General features: G+C 45.5%; 1 protein-coding gene across 1 annotated transcript in view; it reads left to right on the top strand.

Annotated features, from left to right (window-relative positions):
• Window positions 1-10,000, top strand: part of heatr5a (HEAT repeat containing 5a) — a 27,911-nt gene that overhangs the window by 2,864 nt on the left and 15,047 nt on the right. The window contains exons 4-16 of the mRNA XM_030770996.1: window positions 758-907; window positions 1,474-1,645; window positions 3,148-3,305; window positions 3,915-4,164; window positions 5,142-5,297; window positions 5,592-5,842; window positions 6,426-6,537; window positions 7,258-7,410; window positions 7,631-7,730; window positions 7,845-7,954; window positions 8,639-8,811; window positions 9,063-9,220; window positions 9,598-9,703. Coding sequence (XP_030626856.1) covers window positions 758-907; window positions 1,474-1,645; window positions 3,148-3,305; window positions 3,915-4,164; window positions 5,142-5,297; window positions 5,592-5,842; window positions 6,426-6,537; window positions 7,258-7,410; window positions 7,631-7,730; window positions 7,845-7,954; window positions 8,639-8,811; window positions 9,063-9,220; window positions 9,598-9,703 — 2,049 coding nt within the window. The remainder of the gene's footprint in view (window positions 1-757; window positions 908-1,473; window positions 1,646-3,147; window positions 3,306-3,914; window positions 4,165-5,141; window positions 5,298-5,591; window positions 5,843-6,425; window positions 6,538-7,257; window positions 7,411-7,630; window positions 7,731-7,844; window positions 7,955-8,638; window positions 8,812-9,062; window positions 9,221-9,597; window positions 9,704-10,000) is intronic.

Genomic DNA, 10,000 nt, shown 5'->3' with positions numbered 1-10,000 from the left:
GTGTACAGGTTTGAACTTCCTGTTTAAGCACTGCAAACTTCTGTTCGTTTTGCATGAAGGGAACTGACCATAAACAGTCTCTTCCACAGTTGCTGTGGTGGATGAGCTACTGTAATTTAACATAAACTAATTTTGTTTTTGAGAATCCAAGGTACTAACAGTTGCTTCCCTGTGAGTAGATCTGTTATTAAACGTGTTGTACCTTAGTTACCAAATCAGTAGCCATGATGACAGGGATCTGTTGCTAGGTCACAGAGAGGCTTTGTGATGTTAACTGTAATCTGTGTGTGTGTGTGTGTGTAGGTGCATGTATGTTGTAGGTTTTTCAGTCTAGGTGGATATCAGACCTGGGTCAGATTAGTATATAAATTACTGAGTTTTGTCCCAGTTCCTCTCAGAGGAAAACATCCTTTTCTACTGGCCTTGTTTTCATCAAGGCAGTTTTGGTGGAGACTCTATGAGGCATTCATTTGATTTTTTACATAATTATTATTATTATTGTTTTACCATATTTTGACCTGTTTGAGTTTTAGAAACACAGAAAAGCACACAAGATAAAAGAGCCTTGTAAGAGTATAAGACAGGGCCCAGTTATTTACATATTACACCTATTATTTGACTCAGGTCGTCCTCGAATGAGGTACGGTGTGTGTGTGTGAGTGTCTGTGTGTGTGCATGCACAGTTTCAGTTTCAGTACAAAGTAATGTTTGTGTCAGTCAGCATCATATGATGGTTTGTGTGTGTGTGTGTGTTCAGTCTCAGGGTCGTTACGAGATCATGCTGTGTGTGGAGCGTATTCTGCAGGGCCTGGGGGTTAGTGCAGTGCCTTGTCACAGGGACATTTACAAGGCCGCACGTCAGTGCCTCACCGACCGTTCAATGGCTGTACGCAGTGCCTCCGCCAAGGTACTACCCACACACACCCTGACACAACACGTCATCGCAAAACATTTCACTGCAAAGCATTTCAGTACAAAACGTTTCATCACAAAACATTTCATTACAAAACATTTCATCACAAGACATTTCATCACAAAACATTTCATGACAAATCTGCTCTACCATCTCACACAACTGTCACTGTAAACTCTTCACTGTACTGTCTAAAAAAACTGTCAAAGAGTATATTCTCTGTAAACTCTACCACTCTACCATCTCAAACGACTGTCAAACAGTAAATTCACACATAACCTGTACTGACCTATGACCTTGACAGAAAACACAATGAGTGAGTGAAGAATAGTATTCTGAGGATACTGTATAAAACATCAGGAGACTTTGGGACGTGAGGTCATTTTCGATTGACCTTAATTGTTAAATTACTGCACATAAATTTACATTGTCAGTGCCAGGGAGAGAATTCAAGCACTGTATATGTTTGTGGACTGGACCTTTCTTGGCCCCTTATGGTAGAATTTTGAGGACAAATCAGCTATGTGTGTGTGTGTGTGTGTGTGTGTGTGTGATGGCAGTGCCTGCTGGAGCTGCAGAGAGAGGCCGTGTTCCTGTGGTCGTCTGAGCTCGAGAGCGTTGCCACCCTGTGTTTCCGAGCCTTCGATGGCTCCAACTACGACGTCCGAGTCACTGTGTCTAAGCTGCTTGGCACTCTGCTAGCATCAGCACTTGTGCCCAAACAAGCCATAGGTAGGTCTCCAGTTCAGTCCAATAACAAGCCATAGGTACGTCTCCAGTTCAGTCCAATAACAAGCCATAGGTACGTCTCCAGTTCAGTCCAATAACAAACCATAGGTAGGTCTCCAGTTCAGTCCAATAACAAGCCATAGGTGGGTCTCCAGTTCCGTCCAATAACAAGCCATAGGTGGGTCTCCAGTTCCGTCCAATAACAAGCCATAGGTACGTCTCCAGTTCCGTCCAATAACAAGCCATAGGTACGTCTCCAGTTCCGTCCAATAACAAGCCATAGGTGGGTCTCCAGTTCAGTCCAATAACAAGCCATAGGTGGGTCTCCAGTTCCGTCCAATAACAAGCCATAGGTAGGTCTCCAGTTCCGTCCAATAACCAGTCATAGGTAGGTCTCCAGTTCCGTCCAATAACAAGCCATAGGTAGGTCTCCAGTTCCGTCCAATAACAAGCCATAGGTACGTCTCCAGTTCCGTCCAATAACAAGCCATAGGTAGGTCTCCAGTTCCGTCCAATAACCAGTCATAGGTAGGTCTCCAGTTCCGTCCAATAACAAGCCATAGGTAGGTCTCCAGTTCCGTCCAATAACAAGCCATAGGTGGGTCTCCAGTTCCGTCCAATAACAAGCCATAGGTACGTCTCCAGTTCCGTCCAATAACAAGCCATAGGTACGTCTCCAGTTCAGTCCAATAACAAGCCATAGGTGGGTCTCCAGTTCCGTCCAATAACAAGCCATAGGTACGTCTCCAGTTCCGTCCAATAACAAGCCATAGGTAAGTCTCCAGTTCAGTCCAATAACAAGCCATAGGTAAGTCTCCAGTTCAGTCCAATAACAAGCCATAGGTACGTCTCCAGTTCCGTCCAATAACAAGCCATAGGTGGGTCTCCAGTTCAGTCCAATAACAAGCCATAGGTAGGTCTCCAGTTCAGTCCAACAACAAGCCATAGGTAGGTCTCCAGTTCCGTCCAATAACAAGCCATAGGTAGGTCTCCAGTTCAGTCCAACAACAAGCCATAGGTAGGTCTCCAGTTCCGTCCAATAACAAGCCATAGGTGGGTCTCCAGTTCAGTCCAATAACAAGCCATAGGTAGGTCTCCAGTTCAGTCCAACAACAAGCCATAGGTACATGTCCAGTTCAGTCCAACAACAAACCATAGGTACGTCTCCAGTTCAGACCAATAACAAGCCATAGGTAGGTCTGCAGTTCGGTTCAACAGAGCAAGTTTTCTTTTTAAAGAGAATTGGCAAAGTAATCTTTTCATCAAAAACGTGTTTCAACAGCCACTACAGTTTTGATAAAAACAGTAAGTCCCAAAATAGTAATAATAATAAAAATAATAATAAGAGGAAGAACAAGAAGAATAAATAGAAGAAGAACTTTGTTTGTAGACTGTTGTCCTATATATCCCACAAAGAGCTGTACACAGACATACGGTAAGATTTCTTGAAAGTGAGATTCCGCTTTTTAGAAATTTTTTCCCTCCATTTGCTTCTTTCCTCTTAGCCCCAAAGCAGGGTTCAAGGCGAAACTCCCTGGAGGAGGTGATGGACCTGCTGTTGGGGGGGTTCATGAGGGGCGGGGCCGGTTTCCTGCGGGCGAGCGGGGACATGCTGAAGGGGACCAGTTCGGTCAGCAGAGAGGTCAGAGTGGGCGTGACACAGGTGAATGACTCGACGACGCATTCTTTAGCTCTTAGACCGCTCAGTTACAGTGGTCATTATAACGAAGCTCTCAGACCGCTCAGTTACAGTGGTCATTATAACGAAACTCGCCTGGAGCTCTACGGCCAAGCCACTGCGGTCAGAGAAGAGGTCCAGAGTGTTCGAGCCAAACGCCTCACAGATTATTACTGATGTAACGCCTCAAGTAGGCGCCGAACTCGTAATTTTAATCTTAATCCATATGACCACTGATATCGATAGTAATAAGTTTAAGTCACCCTGAAGTGACAGTCAAATTAACTAATGCAAATGAACTTCAGAATATTTAAGTCAGGTGCATGAAGTTTTTGAAGTATGAGGTGTTGGATTAATCTTACAGAGGTAATGAAATGACCAGAAATGTAAATATAAATTGGCATCTTAAAGAGTGTGTGTTTGTATATGTGTGTGTGTGTGTGTGTGTGTGTGTGTGTGTGTGTGTGTGTGTGTCAGGGGGGGGGGTTACCAGTTTTTCGCCCCCAAGCTGCTTTGCTGTCGTACTTTGTTAACACAGAGATGACATAGACATACACACGCACGATTAATAAACTTGGATGATCTGTTATTCAGGCTTGCATGGTCTTTGTGTCTACCCTGGGAGGCGCCTGGCTCGAGGCCCATTTCCCATCATTCCTGGCTCTTCTGATGGAGCTGGTGTCTAACGCCAGGGCGACGCAGAGCGCGGCGGACGCGGTCTGCTGCCGACGCTGCGTGTCCTTCATCCTCCGAGCAACGCTGGGAAGTCTGCTCGGAGAGAAGGCCCAGATAGCAGCAGCCAAAGATATCTGCCTGTTAATCAGCAAACAGAAGAAAGCCGTGGGTGAGGAACCACTGTGTGACTCACAAACACTCAACTACTCACTCAGCACTCAACTATTCACTCAACACTCAACTATTCACTCAACATTCAACTATTCACTCAACACTCCACTATTCACTCAACATTCAACTATTCACTAAACACTCAACTACTCACTCAACACTCAACTATTCACTCAACACTCAACTACTCACTCAACACTCAACTACTCACTCAACACTCAACTATTCACTCAACACTCAACTGTTCGCTCAACACTCCGCTGTTCACTCAACACTCCACTGTTCGCTCAACACTCCACTGTTCGCTCAACACTCAGCTACTCACTCAACACTCCACTGTTCGCTCAACACTCTGCTGTTCACTCAACATTCAACTATTCACTCAACACTCTACTGTTCACTCAACACTCCACTGTTCGCTCAACACTCAGCTACTCATTCGAAACACTCAGCTACTCACTCGAAACACTCAGCTACTCACTCAACGCTCTACTGTTTGCTCAACACTCAACTGTTCGTTCACAGTTATTTGCTCAATACTCAACTCTCAACAACTTAGTCAGGCAGGAAGATAGTGGGTGGGGAAGTGGGTGAACAGCGCTTTCCACTCCCACAACATCCATAGATGAAGTGCCCTTGGACAAGGCATTTCGCCCCCAACAGCCCCCCCCCCCCCGCTGCTCCTGCTTCTGGTGTGTGTGTGTGCTCACTACCAGTGTGTATAGGATGGGTTAAATGTGGAGGTTAAATTCACTACTCACTGCTCACCGTGTGTGTGTGCACGATCCCACAGGTTCCTATTCTAATTCTAATTAATGATGACCACACAAAATCAAGAACTACAAATGGTTTACTCGTGAATCTAATTTAACCTGTTTTACAAGCACAGGATGGTCTTTTGTAATGGGGATATTTATGAACTCTATGTGTGTGTGTGTGTGTGTGTGTGTGTGTGTGTGTGTGTGTTTGTTTCAGATGATATGATGTGTGAGGGGAACGTGGAGACGCGTGTGAGCACCACAGATGTCAGTGCCAGTCAGCACATACTGGTGTGTGCGCTGCTGGAACTGGGCAGTCTGGTCCAGAACCTGGGCTCCACTGCTGTCCCTTTACTGCAGGAACCAAGCACTGGTCAGTTCCCAGAACACAGGAGCCGCCTGTGCTCGATACCCATTATGTTTTCCTGTATCATTTCATGTTTCGCTCGACAGTGCTGCTGTAGAGGAGAGGTGGCAGAATTATAGGGTTTGAATATGAAAATCAATCAACCACCCGAGTGTTTGAAACAAATCATCATGAGAAAAAAAATTAGTCTCGGGCATTCCCCGGTTTCAAAACAGCTCATTTAAATATTTCTGGGTTTTTGGGGTTTTTTTCTCTTTCCCCCTCTCTATCCTTTGTTCTTTGTTCGTTCTCATGCCACAGCCGTGCTGGACACTGTGATCTCCGTCTTACTGCACCCCAGCGCGCCCGCCCGACTGGCGGCCGCCTGGTGCCTGCGCTGCGTTGCCGTGGCGATTCCCGCTCAGGTGGCCGTGTTGCTGGAACGCTGCACGGAGAGACTGAACGCTCTGAGGTCCAGTCCAGAGGCTGTGGCCGGTTACAGCGCTGCCATCGCTGCCTTACTGGGTGCGCTACAGCACTGTCCTTTAGGAATCCCTCACACCAAAGCCAAAGTGAGACTTCACTCCTCTTTCTTTTTTCCCCCATCTCTAACCACTTCTTCTCTCTCTGCTCCCCGGCCAACGACAACGAGTTACGACGCTTATGAAAGCAAGCGCCGAGGAGAACTTACAGGACTGAGAAGTCGGCCCCCGATTGACGAGCTATGCACGGATATCTGATTTATCGTGATAAAAGTACTCGCTTACAACGCTTGTAGTTATTTAAACTATTTCATAAATGCACTTTTTGACTGCCTATTGTAGCTCTATGCAAAAAAAACCCGTGAACTTGGCTTTGAGCCGGACAGATTGAATAAACCGGGGAGATGTTTCATGAAACCAGGAGGATGTTTCATGGAACCCATACACAATCAGCGGAGGTTGCTTTTAACAACTTAAAGCAACCTGCTGTAATTGTGTGTGGTCTCCAGTCTGTTGAATGGATGTGCTGTTCATTTCCTCCTCTCTTCACTTGTTTATTGATTTATTTTTCTTGCCGTGATAGAGGGAGATCAGTTCAGATGTGCGTTTGTGGTGGGCCCAGTTTGTGTTTGGATGTCACGTGAAAACGGTTTCCCTCTGTTCTTGCACGCAGGTCCTAATGGGTTTAGCAGAGGACCTGCTTCGTTCTGCGGCCCAGAATAGCCGGATCTCCATCCAGCGAACTCAGGGAGGCTGGTTGCTCCTCCGTGCCCTCACTACACTCGGTAAGCCCGTGGATTCATACGATTTAATCAGTTTCTCTGTGTTGAGCTTTGCAGCGCTGATGTAACAGAGGATCAGAGACGAGTCAAGGCAAGCCTTTGGCAGACTTCTCGTGAATAGTGGAGCTGTCGGCCAATGAGCGTTTGTTTACCGTCTCTCTCGTTTGCATCTGGGTTTTAATGTCGCTTCACAGAATGCAAATAAACCCCACAGAATGCGGAATAATTTTCCAGCTCACGCTCAGTCCATAAACATGGTTTAAACATACGGGTATGTCGTTAGTGGCCGGCTCTCTTCACTTCTGTTCATTGCACTACGGCAAAGGCAGAGGTGCTGGTGAATACGCGTCTATGACATGGACAGTATCGTGACTGCAGGCTGCTTGAGACATAGTCAAAACTCGTTTTACTTCCTCTGTGACACACACACCTGCCCGTCTGTGCCTCTGCAGATTTTAGTTTACGTGAAACATGATGAATGTGGCATTCAAATCAAACGTGCCACTGATAAACAAATGAAATGACACAGAGATATATAGTTTGGCAGCTCTAAGCGTCAGCCTTATGAAAGGCCTCGTTCACGTAATGTTTTCAAAACTAATGTTCTTTATATGTAAATTAGCATTCTGTCAGTAAGAGAGAATCTCACCTCTGCTGTGTAGCAAACTGTAGCTCTTTTCATTGTTTTTTTTTTTTGTTTTGTTTTGTTTTTTGTCCTTCCAGGACCCAATGTGATTGTGCATTACTTACCCAGAATGCTGTTGCTATGGAAATGTGCTTTCCCGCTCTCGGTGAGGGATATGGACGGTGAGCTGCGTCGTGGAGACTCCTTCACCTGGCAGGTTACCCTGGAGGGGCGTGCAGGGGCGCTGTGTGGTCAGTTCTTGTTTCCTCTTCCTCATTGGTGTCTCATTTGTGTCTCAGTTGTTTAGTGTAGCTATTGCATAAAGCTACCCATAATGACAGAAATGAGGAACACGTAATGAGAAGAATTAAGGTAGAAAGAGCGTCATGTTTTTGTTGACTTGCTGCGTGATATCTACCTAAAATCTTATAACTCTCTGGCTGACCTTTGACACTGTGTGTTTCATCTCAGCTCTAAAGGGCCTGTTGGTGCACTGCAGAGATCTCCTAAGTGATGAGGTCATAGGTCGCCTGCTCCCTCTGTTGACCTCTGCCGTGGCCTTGCTTACGCAGTGAGTGAGATGAGGGAGCCAAGCTCGTCTCTGATTGGTTGTCACTTCTTTGTGTTTGTGATTGACAGCGGGTATGTCTCGATGTCTTTTAATGCTGTGTTTTCTGTGTTGCAGGCTTCCCTCTCTGATCAAATCCTACGGGAACCAGATAAAAACTTCAGCCGCTGTCTTCAGAGTGAAGCTGTATGAGATTTTTGCACTACTGCCTCCAAACACCTATGAAGGTGAGTGTGTTACAGTCCATACAGTGAAATAGTGACTGTAAACAGATGGAGCCAGCATTAGTTATACATTCACACAACGCGAGGGACTTAAGACATTGCCTGAATGACTGTAGTCAAATGTGAGTTTCTCCAAAGAACAGCAATGCAGCTGGCAAATCAGCTTTCTGTCTAAATCATAAAATAAACATTGTTCTGTTTCACCACGTCACACCTGTCCTTTGTTACTGCGTTGTTGTCTTTTTATAGAGGATGAGTCTAGCCTAGGACTTTAAGTCCACATTGAGTTATTTCACCCACAACGACAATACAAACGTGCATGACACAGGTTTCCGACAGTCAGTTGGTTGATGATGCTACTGGTTGATTTACGTTAGCTGATATGAAAGCAAGAATAATATAACGACAAACCCCACCTCCCCTGAGCCCAATAATATACAGATTAGTTTGTTTTAAAGGAGATTGCACTGTTTATTTTATATATGGGTTAAAATGTGTACTATAAAATGCATTTATTTTAAAAGGCATTTATTTTCTTATGATGACTGTGTTGACATATGTTGAATGTGATTCTAAATTGAATAAATGAATGTATCAACTTAAGGGCCGCAGTGCCCGACCTGTTGATCAATGAGTTGGGTTCAGGTCTGATTGATATGCGGATTTGGTTTGTCCTCTTTGACACAGAGAATTTTGGAGTGTTGCTGAAGCAGCTTCTGAGTGACCTTATGGGGTCAGAGGTCACAGCCTGCCCTGAGCTGAGCCTCATGACCCCTCTGTGCCACGCCCCTGACCTGGCCCTGCTGGGGCCTGGCATGCAAGACATGGATCAACATTACATCGAGGAACAGGTGAGATCAGCGTCCCTACCTGAACCAGCGCTGGCCAAAGCAATAAACATCAGTGTTATCCTTATCTCAAAAAATATAGTACACCAGTACTAGTAGTTGAGCAGTAGACCAAAGCAGGATCAAATTCTGTCTGGTTTTGAAAGAAATTTCGTGTTTAATTGAAGGGTTCTCAAAAATTGTGTGCATGTATGTCTGTGTGTGTGTGTGCGCGTGTGCGCGCACGCGTGTGTGTGTTCGTGTCCTTGTCCATGCAGCTTCAGGGGGGCAGTGTTGGTTGTGGGTCCCTCGAGTTTGACCCCTTCACCATCTGTGAAAAATGTCAGGATGTCCCTGTACCCCTCCCCCCAAACTCTGCCCTCATTCTGTCTGCCGTGCAGCTATTTGGAGTCATCTTCCCTCATCTTGAGGTTCAACAAAGGTACCCACACCACCCAACGTTCACACACGCTGTGAAGGTCACTGAAAACGCCTTTAGGCTTTAGAACTGTGGTTCATTTGTGAGACTTAAGACTAGTTTCATTCATGTGTTCTTTTGCAGCGCCTCAGGTAATATTTGAGGCAAAGTTCTGCGTTTGTTTGCATAAACCAAGCAAAATCCAACAATCATCTAACGCAAAACAGCAAAAGCTCTGTTATCCTGATCTGGTTCGGCTGGCAGTCCTAGTTCAGGGCACCTCTCTCTCTCTCCCCATAGCAACCCCCTTGGTAACCTTTCTAGTGCTTGAGTTTAAGTGTCTGTTTTGAGTTTTCTGCTCTGTCTGAGTCCTGCCTGTGTGTGTGTGTGTGATCTGTCAGGGCTCAGACACTGGAGCAGTTCTGTGAGGCCGTGAAGCAGGTGAAGGGAGCGCGTCAGCAGACAGTGCAGGTTCAGGTGGTGTCTGCTCTCTGCTCTGCACTCAAGGTAACTACACATCCACCTAATGTCACATTCTCGCTGGGTGGAGGCTGCTGAGGCCAATGTTAAAAAAAACAAGCGTCTGCTTACAGAATAAATCAGGCCAATCAGAGAAGTGCATCATTTAAGATAATGTAAAGAAGATAATACTTAGGTTGGAATTCAGCTGTTCTCTTTTTTTCAAAATGTAATTGGAACAGTCATGACTGAATGTACCCTGTGTGGTTTATGCACTATTAATAGTCTGTGCTAATGCTATGGTATGTGCAGTGAAACTTAAAAAAAACATAAGAAGTGGAATTT

The sequence above is a fragment of the Chanos chanos genome, chromosome 1 (genome assembly GCF_902362185.1).
Source record: "Chanos chanos chromosome 1, fChaCha1.1, whole genome shotgun sequence".
Classification (NCBI taxonomy): domain Eukaryota; kingdom Metazoa; phylum Chordata; class Actinopteri; order Gonorynchiformes; family Chanidae; genus Chanos; species Chanos chanos.
The sequence above is the reverse complement of the archived record's forward strand: the minus strand, read 5'-3'. Positions and strand labels throughout refer to the sequence as shown.